Source organism: Podarcis cretensis, assembly GCF_951804945.1.
Source record: "Podarcis cretensis genome assembly, chromosome: 6".
NCBI lineage: Eukaryota > Metazoa > Chordata > Lepidosauria > Squamata > Lacertidae > Podarcis > Podarcis cretensis.
The window spans coordinates 60,207,374-60,223,128 of record NC_137175.1 but is presented as its reverse complement, the minus strand read 5'-3'; the positions used below and the strand labels follow the sequence as shown (position 1 = coordinate 60,223,128).

Sequence of the window (15,755 nt, the reverse complement as noted above, 5' to 3'; positions counted from 1 at the left end):
CCTGGAGAGTGCCTACTTGCCCATGTTCTGATAGTCGCTGGAGGCCCTCTTCCAGGTGTCCCCACCACCAGGTGAGGCAGGTGATCACTGGGCCTCCTTGTTTGTCGTGCCCCAGTCCTGAAACTGCCTCCCTGGGCAGTCTGGCCTGGTGCCTATTCTGCTGTCCTTTCTGCACCAGGTAAAGACCTTTACACTCTACCAGGCTGCGAACCTTTTAACTCTGATTGAATCTTCCTGCTCGCTTTATGCAGTTTAAATTCCGTAAATATTTCTTGTGTGTTTTATTTGTCCTGTTCTCTTGATCTAAGCTGCTCTGAGAATAATTATATTGAGGGGGCAGCATTTGAATGCATTAGCAAATACATAAACAAAGCCAGTTAACTGAGAACTTACCGGAGGTATTAATTAATTAATGCATTATTAAATATTATTAATAATGCACCAATGCACAATTAATTAATGCATTGTTTAATCTTAATGTCATTTAATGCCAAAATAGGCTTCTACGTTGTTTACAAAGTATTAAAAAAACCTGGTATGCAGATAGTAAAATATAAACTTCCATTATCAAACGTTGAATAGCATTCAAAGCCTTCATATTCCTTACCTTCCACTCAAAATCTAGCTGTTTCATAGCACGGTACACTTCAGCCATGATGTCATAAGGCCTGCTTTGACTCCGTATTCCTAAATGCCACTTGGCTTTTTTCACAGTCAATGGCTTTGGCTTAGTGGTATTCAGTGCATCCAAGGGGCACTTTCCTTTGGGAGTATCTGCTACGAGAGGAGGCATCCGTTCCGGGTGGGGCTTCACCCCGGGAGGGATGTGCATAGTGTCATCCATGAAAGAGCCAGTGGGAGGGCTGGAAGCAAGGTAGAACTCACTGGCTTGGTTCATGATTCTCCGATTGTCAATAATAAGGTGATAAGCAACCGCAAGCTGGTCTTGAGGATCCCCACTGTACAAGCTGGTCATCACCTCTGACTCAGTGCACTCGAATTTTTCACAAACTTCCCGCACGGCATCGTCGTCGATAACATTGGCGTCGTAAGAAGGATCCTCTGGAAACAAGTAACTGGGCAGTTCTTGTTTGAACCACTCGTGTTCTCTAAAAGGAATCATTTCTCTAATGAATAATAATACTGTTTATGCAACATCCTAGATCTGACTAAAATGTTAAATGATAAGTGTCAAGCTGGTGTATGTATTCCCGTTTAACCCTTCTGAGTTCAAAGGGCTGAGGTTTCGAAATGCACTGCTCTGAGAAACTACGGACCCCAAGAGTTGAGCAGGAGTAAAACAAGCTGATTAAAGGAAGAACTATAAATTATTTGTCCCTTACAGCACATGGTGTAGTGACCTATGTGCTATAAGGGACAAAGCAGTCTCAACCACATTCTTTAGTCATATACTACACTGCATGTTCTCACAATGGCACCCAAGGCTTCAGGATATGGCATTCCTGGTGATATTGGGATGAGCTGGAAACAGGAGATGAAAGAACCACAGACAATACTATGGTGGGTTGTAGTTTTGGACCATATAAATAGTTTGACATGTACTGCTTAGTTGAGGGATTTTGGCTATCCTTGTGACACTTCTGATTATTCAAATGCTCTTGCTATTTCAACAACTGAGGTTGCATTAGGTGATGTTTCATCTTGCTTTCTCCCAGTCACTCCTTATGAAATACTGTAAAGAACATAGCAATAAAGAGAATGTAGCAATAATGTTAAGCTGGTTAGATTAGATGTTTTCAAGCCTGTCAACTCCGTTCCCTCTTCAGCCAATTTCTTTTTTTATTATTATTTCTAAAGGACATATTGGCTGATTTTCTCTGATGATCTTCTCAGAGATCATCAAAAAAATATTAGTATGGAACGAGTTATAATTTTGGCACCAGACCTTACCGGATGTCCTTGATAGTTGCTCGTTTGAGTGGATCCACCTGCAGCATGTGCATAAGGAGGGTGGCAACTGAACGGTTGAGGTATTCGGGAATGTAGAAGACACCTCCACGGATCTTTTTAAAGAGGGTTGGGACATGCTCATCGTCAAAAGGAAGAGTCCCACAGAGGAGAGCATAGAGAATAACACCACAGCTCCAGATATCAACCTCTGGGCCAGCATACAATCTGAACAAAAGGAAGGTGCCATTAACCAGTTCCTTAAGACATTGCAGTATCTTGCCTGAAGTTCCAAAGGACACCCTAAGTAGCTGGGAGAGGGAAAAAGGAAGCAATGCTAAACAGTCGCCTTGAATCCAAGTGACAACTGGAAGAGCATCTGATTACAATAACATCCTCCCTGAACTTTGTGCAGAGCCTGTTCACCATTCCGGAACGGCTCAAGCCTCTTCTCTTTGATTGCTCTCCCCTACATTCTCCAAAAATCCTTAACATTTCTCTCGAGTGTTGCTTAGAAGTGTCCACTCTCTTTGGACTTGGCTTGGTGCAGTCAACAGAAATAACCTTGGTGGTCAATTCCTGGTATCTATTTTAAATCCTTTTGGTGCTATTGTTTCTTGTTTAAAAACAAACTGTGCAACCAGAAGGACAGAACGCTGCCTTACGAACATTACCTAAGCACATATAAATGACCACGAACTACTCAGCTATATGAATGAATCCCATGTCAAAAACATGCCTCTGATCAAAAGGGTATCCATTGGTCTTTAAAGTTCTACCTTCCAGAGATGACTTCTGGTGCTGCATAGTTGGGCGAGCCACAGCTGGTTCGCAGGAATTCGCCATCTGACATCATGTTGGACAGTCCTAAAAGGTTGTGGAGGGGAGAAAGAGAGAGACTCATTTGTTGGCATTGCTAGAAGAGAGTGAAGGGTGTTTGTGTGTGAAATAGCAAGGGAGGCAGAAGGGAAAGATATAGATTAAAAATTTTAAAAAGGTTCTTAGAACTGTGTTGCATTATTTGCTTAAGAAACAATTCCTTACAGGTAGAAAGGTCTTTGTAAAGATCTACTTCAAACTGAAAGCTAGATTCTCAAAGCTTATTCTAAGCATTTCCCCTGGAGAGAATTCAGTGGACCATCTTTCCTCAGGTTCCTTCATCTAGGTTACTCAAGAGCTGGAGTAAACTCTGTGCAATGGAGGCCTAGAGAGGGAAGGCATCTGTACGCCCCAAGGGGAAGAGAGGAGGACCTCATGTTTCTATATGTCTAGCATGAAGCTGAATATCAGTGCTATACAATCAGTCCTGTCCTGTCTGCTTTAAGGGGCAGTATTATGGTCAATGGGACAAAAATAAATAAATGAAACCTGATAGTATAAGAAGCCACACGGAACTGCATGAAATATTGAGAGGAAATGTTAAAAGTGGCAAAGATCCAAAATAATTTTGTACATGATTTCTATTATATATCTATAATCACACTGACAACACCATAACAAGAAAAGCCTGCTTTCCCTAGAGGTGATAAGTGAATGTATGAATTGTATTGTTTCAGTCTGCAGGTGAAGGTTCATATGGCTGAGTGTTCCACCATATAAGATAAAGAAAAAGATGTAGAAAACTAGATGCCAGGGAAATGGCAAAGCTAGGACCCTTCTCCCTGAAATCAACTTATTATGTGCCAGGATTTTTAAAAAACTTTCAGTATGGAGAAGCATCCAGTTATGTAAGCGTCCACCTTCAGGTTTAATACTCAGTGAAGACGAGACTAATGTTTTCAACTTGGGAAGTTTTTCACAGTAGCAAAGAAACTGCTAATGGTGATGAAAACTGATGCTGGGTTCTTTGAAGGATGTTAGCCCTGAGACAGTTCAGCAATTGGCGTAGAGCTGGTCACATTTCTGGAATGCTGCTGGGGTCACATACCAAAATCAGCTATCTTGGCATTCATGTTTGCATCCAGCAGCACATTCTCTGGTTTCAGGTCTCTGTGAACTACCATATGCCGATGACAGTAATCTACAGCTGACAGAATTTGCTGGAAAAGACGCCTGGCTTCGTGCTCTTCAACCTAGAAAAATGCACAGGAAGGGAAACAAGGCTCAATGTTTTTTGTTTTTTGTCCTGAAAGGATACTCAGCGAGGCAAAATGTGCCCCCTTAATGGGCCACAAGAGACAGAATTACAGTAAGCAACACTAAGCAAACAAGTAAACAGAGGCGAGCCATCCCAAGGAGACATTCCATTGCACTATTCTCTTATAATTAAGTGTGTCAAATAATTAAAGGCCTTTAAGCTTTAAAACTGTGCTGCTTTACCAATCAATTGTTCAGCTCTGAAAAATTTCTCTGCTACAGATTGCAGCCCATGGCAGTAATTTTCCAAAGGCCTCTGCAAACGGAAGAAACTAGATTGCCCTTGTTACTTTTGCCTTCCACTCCTTGACTGCACCCAATTTGGAAAAACCAAACATGGGGGCCAGAGACAGCAAAGTAGAAGGCCCTGCCTCTTCATCTCACACTTTTGAAATCAGGACTGACCTCTAAGGGTGCCCATACTTGGGCATCAGCCAAAGCCCAAGACTTGGCCCTGTTGTTGCTCCTCTCCACTGCTGCAACTGGTTTGTTTACTTTTCGTTTTGGACTGGAGGGGGATGAGGAAATAAGTGATGGTGGCAGTAATAATTAGGATCAGCAGGTGCTGCCACCTGCTTGCTAGCTCTTTTACTGGCAAGTCAGCAAAGTGTGAAGGACAAAGCCCACTCAAGGAAACTTGCCCAGGCCAGAACCTTAAACCTAAAGCCAGCACAGTTTAAGATCCGCTCCCCAGCCCCAAGCTACTGGGGATGGATCTACAGTAGAATGAAATAGGAATGTGCCAGAGAGGGGTCACATTTTCACCTTGTCCCACAGCTCCATAACGTACAGTGGTACCTCAGGTTACAGATGTTTCAGGTTACAGACTCCGCTAACCCAGAAAGAGTACCTCGGGTTAAGAATTTTGCTTCAGGATGAGAACAGAAATCATGCTCCAGCGGTACGGCAGCAGCAGGAGGCCCCATTAGCTAAAGTGGTACCTCAGGTTAGGAACGGACCTCCAGAATGAATTAAGTTCTTAACCCGAGGTACCACTGTATTAGTGTTGTTGAAATGAGCCTCATGGTCCCCTGCCCTTATCCCTCATGCATATGAGGAGAGCACCAACTAACTACAGTTTCCTGTCATGCCTGAACTTGAAAAACTATGGTTTATTCAAACTATGGTTTGTTAACAAAGCGGGATATCATATCATGATATGATCCTGGTTTGTTTAAACTAAACACAGAACAAATCACAGTTCCTTCAGTTCAGACATCACAAACTAAAGCGAAAGTGGAAGTTTTTAATTTCTACTTCTTTGTGCATATCTTAAGGGAAAGAGAGTAGAATGAGCTATATCAGACCAAGTGAGGGAGATCTATTTTTTATGGCACCTACCAGGGCCAGATTTAGGTTTGATGAGGCCCTAAGCTACTGAAGGTCATAGGGCCCTTTATATGTCCAGCTGTCCTTTGTAAACAACAAATCGTCACTGTTTTTTTGTGTTGAATATATTATATATGGTAATTTATGGACCTAATAGGTTTCTAAAACCATTTGCACATGTTGCCACGCAACCAGTCCATGCAGAATGTAGGCACCCTATATATAGAAATGACCAAACCAGTGATATTTTAGGGAGCAGGCTAGCAGGCTGGGCCCATTACTTACATTATAGGAGCCTACACAACACAAAACACTGTTGCTGTATGTAGGTTTTATTTTATTTGTTTTTTTATCTTATATTTTGGAAATGTACATCCAATTTTTCCTTTAATTTTTTTTGGGGGGGGGCAAGAAAGTGGGGCCCTAAGCTATAGCTTGTTTAGCTTATACGTAAATCCGGCACTGGCACCTACCGATACACCCCGCAAGGAAAAAAACCCTAGGACACCAAAGACTATTCCATGCTAGACTCTTCCTGATATCCTAGTTTTTATACTTGCAGGAAAGTCTCCCCCTCCCCATTAGAGAGCATTCAAAAATGGCACCCCTAGCTACAGTCTCAGTCTGTAAGATCCTAGCAGTTGTTGTGAAACAGCCTGAGTTGACTAGGTCTGTTAATAGAAACTCTATTTTTAAACTGAATTCAGGCCATTAATGGATGCGCCTCACCACTTAATCATAGTGGTAAAACAATGGTAATGATAGTACATACTTAACATTTTACGTATTTCTATAACAAGTATAATTATATAGCAGATTATAATATCCTCTCAATAAATTATGAACAAGGGATCAAATTAGGAAATATTATGACTACAGGGTACAAAAATTCAAATACTGAATTTTATGCAGTCCAAGTGGTGAGGTGACAATCACATAGCATGCAGCAGGGAGCATTTCAATTCTGCTAATAGCTTCCGAAGGATTAAAGAAAAAATAGATATGAGATCCTCTCTAACCTGTGAATTGGCGCTATGGAAAGAGCACAATCCTAAGCACGTCTATTCAGAACTAAGTCCTGCTGAGTTAAAATAGACTTATGTACATGTGTACAGGAGTGCAGTCGAAATCTGTTTATTATTACTGCTTTTGCATAGAATTTAGATTCTATGTTTTAAAAAGCATTTAATAATTTCTATTTCAGGGAAAATCTGGGCAACAAAAATAAAACACTGTTCAACCATGAATTGTGCTGATTGGCTGTAAAATGTAAATTTACAGAGGCAAGCACTTCTGTCTTGCTTCTGAGCTTGAACTATCACCTAGACTCTAGGAAATTCTGTGGCTCATTGTCTTTTCTGGGCAATTATATAGTAAACTGATAGGTGTCACTAAATTATACTGCAACGGCAAATAAATGCTCAGCATCGTCTGAAACGGCTGTTCTACCAGTGCAGTGTCACCCCAAAAATTGCACCACCATAACATGCACACATGTCAGAACATATTTAGGACCGGATCACTATCACCAAACTGCTTTCATTTGCCAGAACGCATTCAAATATAAAGAGCCATGGAAGCTGCTACTGGTTATTGCCTTGTTTCTTACATGTTTATTCAAATGATATGCAATTCAAAGCAAGATGGATCAGCAAAATGTTTGCACTCTAAGACTGTGTAGGACACCACAGTGCCATCAGGCCAGTTGCAAGTCATTCCAGATAGGTCTGTGATGAAGCCAGTTCTATTTTTGGCCTTAATAACCTTAAAAATAACCCTCATTTAGCAAAGACATTATAGATCGGTAGAATTCACTTCCCTCCCGCCCACACATTTATCCTTAATGGAAAAAGTCACTTACATGTCCATGTTTACAGATGTAATCAAACAATTCCCCACCAGACACATATTCCATTACCATGAAAAAATCTGTTGGTGTGCTGATGACCTGGTACCTAACAAAAAGAAGCACAAAAATTATGTTGTTTTTTATCTGCATCTTTTTCAATAGTGAGACAAGAGCTGGTGCTTACTTAATCTTACTAAATTAACATTTCCCTTAAAATTAGCACTTGACGCATAACTGCTTTCCACTTCTGAAGGTGAATTTTATTATATTCTTTATGATAAAAGCAGATATAAACTGTTTCTGGGCTCTGACGGATTTACCTTTCTTCTTCCGTAAGCTTATTGAATCTCTTGGAATCTTTGCACAATAATTATACCTCACTTATGACTAACCCTCTTTTCAAATTTCCATTGTGGCTACAGATGTTCAAGAATGTTTGAAAAGATGGGAGATAATACTCAGACTCGAGTAATATGGTAAAACTGAATCGTGGTGGCAAGAGGATAGGGAAGTCCAAGTATAATAGTCAAAATATTTTACTTTTCAGAAATCCATTTTTGAACAGAACCACAATATCCCAGAGAGTGAGATGCACATCTAACAAGCAGACTCAGTTGTTTCGCCCAAGAAATTGCTCAAATGCGCATCAAACTCTTCCATAAAATCCAGGAATTTACTTCAAATCCATCAGCAAGTCCAAGTTTATTTCTGTTCCTCAGTGAGCACAGAGTATAATCCAGCCATTGTATGTTACTATCACAAGCTCCCAGATGATGAGATGAACGTTCTACAACAATATTTTATAACTTTCCCTCTACCCTAGTCTGGTAGTCATAAAGTAAAGGAATCCCAATAAAGATCCTGTTTACTGTGCTTCAGAAAAGCAAAGGCTGTAGTTCTAAGTATAAGTAAAGGTAAAGGGACCCCTGACCATTAGGTCCAGTCGTGACCGACTCTGGGGTTGCGGCGCTCATCTCGCTTTATTGGCCGAGGGAGCCGGCGTAGAGCTTCCGGATCATGTGGCCAGCATGATTAAGCCACTTCTGGCGAACCAGAGCAGCGCACAGAAATGCTGTTTACCTTCCCGCCAGAGCGGTACCTATTTATCTACTTGCACTTTGACGTGCTTTCGAACTGCTAGGTTGGCAGGAGCAGGGACCGAGCAACGGGAGCTCACCCCGTCGCGGGGATTCGAACCGCCGACCTTCTGATCAGCAAGTCCTAGGCTCTGTGGTTTAACCCACAGCGCCACCCGTGTCTAGGAAGTAAACTCAGTGGAGTTCAATGGAATTTACTACAGAATAAATGTGCCTGGAATTGCATTGCAGGTTACCTTTGAAAATATTAATTCAACACACAGTAAAGTAACAGGAGCACACAGGGTCCCTGAGGGCAGTATCCCCATTTCATGCAACACGCAACAATGGGAGTAGTGGCAGCAATACTTACAATTTGATAATATGGGGGTGTCGGAAAAGCTTCAGATTTTGGATTTCTCGTTTGATCTTCCCAACCACATCCAAACTGCGAATTTTTTGCCTATTTAAAATTTTGACCGCTACTTTGTGCCGTGTGAGCTGGTGTTCTCCAACTAAACGAAAGAAAGAAAAGTTTCATGCTTTATTGAAGTACGTATAATGTATACTGGATAATAATGACAGACTGTCATGAGGGGGTATTTGGCCCTGAACAGAAACAAAAATAACAAAAGGTAATAATATAATTTTAAGTCTAAGGTGAAATGTTCTCCCCACCCCAATTTCATCATCCTCTTCGTAGGTTGTGAAGAGGGATGTTAGCTGCCAGTGATTTAATTTTTAATTTTTATTTTTGCCAACAAGGGCAAATGGTTCACTCCAGTGAGCAAATATGCCCCCGCTGCAGTTGAAAGCTACTTTCTCTCTTTTTTCTTACAAGACACAAATTTGAGATCAGAAATGGCAATATTTCAACCTCACAGAATATGTGTCTGTGACATTAGAGTGGCCATCTTGGGGGCAGAGGAACTTTAAAGGGAGACTGCAACTTGAAACAGTTGGATTAAAATGCATCAAGAGTTCAGTGCTATTATTTATGGACTGCATTAAGACAAAGGATTTTTTTTTTTAGTAAAGTCATGTGTTAATTGGCTTACAAATGCCAGCATGTCTGAATTAACATTTTATGAATCACTGCTGCTAATTAAGTAATTATCACTGTCTGTGCTTTTCTGCATTTCATTTCCTCTGACCTTACTGTTTACAGCCCTCCCCGCAAACATATCTGTAACTCAGAAAAGTGTGTGTCATGTTGCAAGAGACCAACGTGGCCACCCCCTCTGGAAACGAAAAACAAACAAACGGAAGTTTTATAGAACGTCCCAAGCTGTAAGGTTCTAGTAGAAGCCATTATGCTTGTTACAACAAACAATGAAATGCCATTTAGGATACAATTCACTGAACTCTCACACAGCTTAGCATTCTAATTTAAAAGTCATGGAATGTTAAAACTAGGCAAGAGACTATCTGTGACAGTGACTGTGGCCCCAACTAAAGAACGGAGCAGAGTCGTAAAAGCAGTAGCTGTATAGGGTGAGCAAGTCGCTATTATTAGCAGAGATAAGAGCAGTCTGAAATTCTTTCCTCAATATGAGTGTTCTAAAAATAAAGTGCTTTGCCACACTTCCAAATAAAAACACTTGGGCTTGTTTCCTTTTTATGTACTCGGCTAGGCTAGGAAATGTTAACAGGATGCTATGCTCTGCATCGCACAAGTGTATTTATTTATTTTACAGATCAACCATATTTTTATCCTGCCCTAATAATGAAGTAAACTACAAAGCGTAGATTAAAATCCATATAACAAAAAGGTTTTAGCAACAAGAAATAAACAAATCAGGTTTTAGATTTAAAAATCAAGAGGTTACTTTTTTTTTACCTGTCACCAAAAAGACTGCAAGCCTCTCTGCAGAGAGCATTCCACAGCTGGGGTACCACTGAAAAAGGGTTTTTCCTCTAGCTATATGACCTATGGAGCAGTGAGCATTTATTCTGATTTGTTTGCAGGGAGGCTAGACAACGGTACATGAAGGTAGCATTATCCACCCTTTCTAGTGCATTTCCCCATCGCGTTCCTTTTTGCAAGAAGTCTGGTATTTGGGGAAGAGGGTTTGTTTCACAAAGGCACTAAATCAAACCAACCATAACTGTGCAACATGAATATGCCCGTATATGGTTGAATCCCACTTGACAATGGGTGCCTCTAGTGAAAATCTATGCCTCTATCTCGACGTTTCTCTGGCAAACATAAACCCTAAGAAATGTTCCCAACCGATTGCTGTGAAACGACAGGAGGGCTAAATAAGAATTATCATTCCTTTTCCTGTTATGGAAATTCACTCTGCTCCATATCCCTCGATTGCCTGCTGCAGCCACTATGCTATTTCATAAACAGCCAAACACAGAGTGAAACCAAGTCCTTCAGTATGTTTCTGTGCAAACTTGAGGTATTTGCTTCAACAAAATGGGTGCACATCATATAGCTTTTCATGCCTTGGGTGACCAAGTGTGAAAGAGGATTTGGCTTTTGTGCTTTAGGCAGCTGCATAAAAGAGGGGGGGGGGGTCTTTTCTTACCATTGCTGCAATATGATGCAGATGCCAAAATAAGAATATTTTTCTTATATCTACACAAACACTAAAACATGCAGGGCCATGTCAGCTTTAGCATCTGGACACCCCTTCATATTCCAGGTTGTAACTATGCTCCCAGGATCCTAGCAAACCCATGTTTAGTAACTTTTGTTCCTGCACCCTATTGCAGTGCCACAGCCAAAAAAATATGGGCCACAAATTAGTCTAGTAACAGTTATCCTAGTTTGATCATTCCTATACCTCTAAGCAGCTTGTTCTGCATACATTAGCAGGCAATAAATGCATTCATCTTGAGCCTCTAAAAATCTTTACCTGCTACTTCCTGAATGCTACGTTTGTATTGTACAGGAGTAAAGCACGACATGTTTCCTGACAACTGTACTGCTAATATTTTGCTCTGGGAGATGAAACAACAAAGATGCCAGCTGTATATACACATGCATGAAATAATCTGGGCCTTAGAAGTAGTGGGAACAGCACTCACTGAGTTCACAGCTTGCTCCTGCAGCTGAACTCACACACATTACATGTTCTTTTGAGGATGCAGCTAAGGCTAGTGTTTTTATACATGGGGGGGGGGGGCAGAGTGAGGGCCTAATCATCCCTTGATATTTTAGGGAATAACTGACTGGAAAAGAGACTAAGCACATGATAGCAATGCTGGTGATCACTGAGTGAATGGATGATAGCCAACGTTAAAAGGTAAAGGTACCCCTGCCCGTACGGGCCAGTCTTGACAGACTCTGGGGTTGTGCGCCCATCTCACTTAAGAGGCCAGGGGCCAGCGCTGTCCGGAGACACTTCCGGGTCACGTGGCCAGCGTGACAAAGCTGCATCTGGCGAGCCAGCGCAGCACACAGAAACGCCGTTTACCTTCCCACCAGTAAGCGGTCCCTATTTATCTACTTGCACCCGGGGGTGCTTTCGAACTGCTAGGTTGGCAGGCGCTGGGACCGAGCAGCGGGAGCGCACCCCGCCGCAGGGATTCGAACCGCCGACCTTTCGATCGGCAAGCCCTAGGCGCTGAGGCTTTAACCCACAGCGCCACCTGCGTCCGTGATAGCCAACGTTAGTCATACTCAAAGTAGACCTATTGAAATCAGCAAGCAAATTACTTAAACTTAATGGATTTCAGCGGGTCTACTCTATAACTAAGGCTGAATATCACCCAGCGGGTATGAAACATCCTTGAAATTGGAATTTTCTCTCTGCTATTTCTGTCAGAAGGAAGTCTATCATCTTATGCCAGTGTGGTGTAATGGTTAGAGTATCGGGCTATGACCTGGGAGAGCAGGGTTCAAATCACAACTCAGCCATGAAGCTCACTGGGTGACCTTGGGCCAGTCACCATCCCATGGTCTAGCCTACCTCACAGGGTTGTGATGAGGACGAAATGGGCGGGAGGGAACCACGTACACCACATTAAGATCCTTGGAAGATAAAAGGTAGTACTGTATATTAATGTAATAAATAAATGCTTATCTGGCATCTCCCAGATCAACAATGCAAATATGTTCCAATGGGACAAAGTCCCAGTTGTATGCTTTGGTGACCACTTTAGGATGATCTATTCTACGACCTGCTGTAGTTCACAGAACATTTGCTAAACTCCAAACCAGCAAAGCAAACAAACCAAAGTATTAAGCTGCAACTGAGTAGCCCATCTTTCATTTGTTATCAATAAAAAAAACCCTACCTGTGTCTGTTTGTGGTTTCCTTAGTGCCGATACATTAATAATTAATAATAAACAAGTTTGCTTTGTAATCCATCGTTTGCTTACAGCAAGGAACTGATACAGAGATATTATTGTTTCGCTCCCTTGGGACTTGTTAAGCCTACTTGAATGTCTTAAGAGATGCAGGCAAGAGAGACAGTGTTATTTGTTGCGTAGTGCGGTAACTCAGGTTCCTAATATAACCATGAAGCAGAGGCACAACTCCCTATGATACACTATTTAACACATTACTCTGTGTATATGTGTGTGTGTGTGTGTGTGTGTTTTAATTAAATGGTATAAGGCAGGAATGCTGAAAGACAGTATTTCCCTCTGAGTAGGTCTACTCAGAGGGTGTCCTTAGCAACATTATAGGAAATGGTTCAGCTCAATTATTACAATGGTTCTTAAGAAAGTTAGATACTAGCTACTGTGTGCTGCGCCCTAACCTTTCATACCCACTGAAAAACAGTATTTTTCAACCTTGCAAATGAGCCCATTAAAGTTACTAGCCCTAAAAAATGTTTTACTAGCCCACCCACGTTAGTAGTCTGTAGCACACCAATGAATGATGACAACAATCCTATACATATTTATTTAAGACTAAGCCTCACTGAGCTCAGTGGGACTCATTTCTGAGTAAAATATGCATAGGATCAGGCTGTTAAGGGGAAAAGAATAAAAATAATTTCTTGCTTGGGAGCAAATCTTGCTTCCTACAAGCAACTTGGCAAGTGGCAATTGACAAGCCTGGACTTTATTTTGCAATGATTGGGATATGATTTGGGCAGAGTATGACAGATGGGAGGGTCTGTGTGATTAAGAAATCAGTGTGGTTCTGGACTTAAACTGAGGAAACTCAGGTTCAATCCTCATCCAGCGACTGGGTGGCCTTGGGCAGTTCACTACTTTTCCGCTTCAAGCTTTTTGCAACGATAAAATGGGTAGAATTAACCATGTATGTCATCTGAGCTCCTTTAAAAAAATGTAACAAATATGGCTGCAATCCTGTGCATATTTACCTGGGAGAAAACCCAACTGAACACAAAGGGACTTATATCTGAATAAATATGCACAGAATTGTGTTGCATTAACTTCATGCTAACCTTGGAAAAAATACTTCACAATGTGAAGATTCTCCATGGATTTGCAAAGAATCAGACTCATGTATGAATGACATTTTCTGCCATTCAACACTGGAAAATATCTCACAACAACAACTTCATAAATAGTAATAATAATAGAAATAGCTTCTAATAGCTTAGCATCTCTTTGGTGATAAAACAAGCTTTTGTGGACTACAGTTCACTTCAGCTTTAACACCTCAAAGTCTGTTGAATTTAGAACAGTATAAGCTTTCATGAAGTACAGTCCATTTCAACTGATGATGCCATAATTAAACTGTTAGCCAGGAGTTTTGTGACCTAACACAGCTATTCCTCTTGAAACTGTTTCTTTGGTGACAGCATGCCCATGAAGTTTATTCTAAAAGGCTACTATAGGGCAGCCAAAGACCAAGGTTATGTGAGCTGAAGATGTCCAATGTTGTTGCACCTTGTGCAAATGCTGGAGGGAGCAAGATGTGTACATGCCAGAGCAGCCAGAGGCAGGGCTCACAATGCAGTGCACATCCTACAGGAATGAAGGGAGGAAAGGCTGTGTGATTCATTAACTGGAGGCCAAGCAGTGTGGGTAACCGCATTCGGCTTGCACACATTTTGCCTCTATTTATCCCCTCCTGTCCTTTCCACAGTGTCACGTTCCCTTCTCATCAGAGCAGGGACCCCTCTCCCTGACACTTTTATTTTGCTAAAGCATATATACACAGCTCATGTGTACTGTCAGCGCTGACTGAAAGAGAAAAGAGGAAGGTATGTGTGCTGGAGGCTTGCCAGGTGCTCCCGATTTCAAGCCATGAGCTTTTTGTCTTCTAACCCTAGGAGAACTTCCAAATACTGTATATCAGTTGGTAGAGCATGAGATGCTTAATCTCAGCGTTGGCCAAAAGATTCCTGCATTTCAAGGGGCTAGACTAGATGACCCTCTTGGTCCCTTCCAATTCTACAATTCACGAGTCTTTGAAAAAGACCCTAACGCTCTAAGCCCCTGTCATCATTCACCTGCATCCTATTGCGGGTTTCTGAAGGCAGCAGGGAGGAGAGTGCAAAGGTGTTTATGGGAGGAGCTGAGGGGGAATTCTGGACTGGGTGCCTGGCTGAATGGAAGGTCAGATGAAAATGCAAAGCAGGGGTGCCAACTTGAATGAAATATTGGGGGGGGGGGCAGGTAAGCCCTGCCACACATAACCGATCACATTCCATGACATATTGATCACATATACACGTGTGTTTGTGTCTGAATGGCATTACCAGGGGTGCCAACTTGACTGAAATATTGGGGGGCCCAGGTAAGCCCCACATAACCGATCACATGACACGGATGCCATTTGAAGGGCAATGCCCATGAACTTCGAAACGGGAAGGGGGGGCTCAAAAATTTTATTGTGAGTTGGCTCCTATGCCGGTGGCTGCCTCAGATAAAAAGGGATATACTGTGGGGTGGGGGGCACCGGGGTGGGGGAGGTGTTCGGGAAGGGGGGGCTCTGGGGATGAAAGGTGCAGGATGGAGACGGAGGGATAACTGAGCGCGGGGCTGTCGCCTGGTGCCTGCGGCGCGTGTGCGTATTTTTTTTTGGGGGGGGGTGCGCGCGCTGCGCCTTGGAGGCGCTTCCGCGCGCGCGCGCTCCATCTCTCCCTCTCTCCCTCCCCTCCTCGGCTGCAGCCCCGAGCCCGCCCCTCCCGCGCCCCATACTCAGCTCTTGACTTTGCCGAAGGTGCCGACCCCCAGAGTGTCCCCCAGCACGTAGTGGCCGATCTTCACGCGCCCGTCGTGCTTCTGCGGCTGCTTCTCAGCCATCTTCGCTCGGCGCTGCCGCCGCCGGCCGGGCCGGACCACAATGCAGCAGGGCAGGGCCGGGAGGGGAGGCGAGGCGAGGCGGAGGCAGGCAGGCAGGCAGGCGGCGCGGAGAGGGAGGGCAGGAGAGGGAGGGGGCCAGGTAAGGGACGTGGGGCGCTGAGCTTCTGGAGGCGCCGGGTGGCCCCTAAGGGAAGGAACTTACTCTATAAAATGGCATCGAAAGGAGAAAGGGCTCGTGCCCCCACAAACCCCTGCAAGCTTCGCTGGACTA

At 42.9% G+C, this 15,755-nt stretch overlaps 1 protein-coding gene across 2 annotated transcripts in view; it reads right to left on the bottom strand.

The window, feature by feature from the left end:
• Positions 1 to 15,534, bottom strand: part of PRKAA2 (protein kinase AMP-activated catalytic subunit alpha 2) — a 62,031-nt gene extending 46,497 nt beyond the window's left edge. For both annotated transcript variants that reach the window (XM_079982127.1, XM_079982126.1), the window contains exons 1-7: positions 15,385 to 15,534; positions 8,672 to 8,813; positions 7,235 to 7,328; positions 3,836 to 3,980; positions 2,688 to 2,775; positions 1,912 to 2,136; positions 608 to 1,109 (exon numbers count right to left, since the gene is read on the bottom strand). In XM_079982127.1, coding sequence (XP_079838253.1) covers positions 608 to 1,109; positions 1,912 to 2,136; positions 2,688 to 2,775; positions 3,836 to 3,980; positions 7,235 to 7,328; positions 8,672 to 8,813; positions 15,385 to 15,484 — 1,296 coding nt within the window. In that variant the 5' untranslated portion in view covers positions 15,485 to 15,534. The remainder of the gene's footprint in view (positions 1 to 607; positions 1,110 to 1,911; positions 2,137 to 2,687; positions 2,776 to 3,835; positions 3,981 to 7,234; positions 7,329 to 8,671; positions 8,814 to 15,384) is intronic.
• Positions 15,535 to 15,755: the final 221 nt, after the last annotated feature.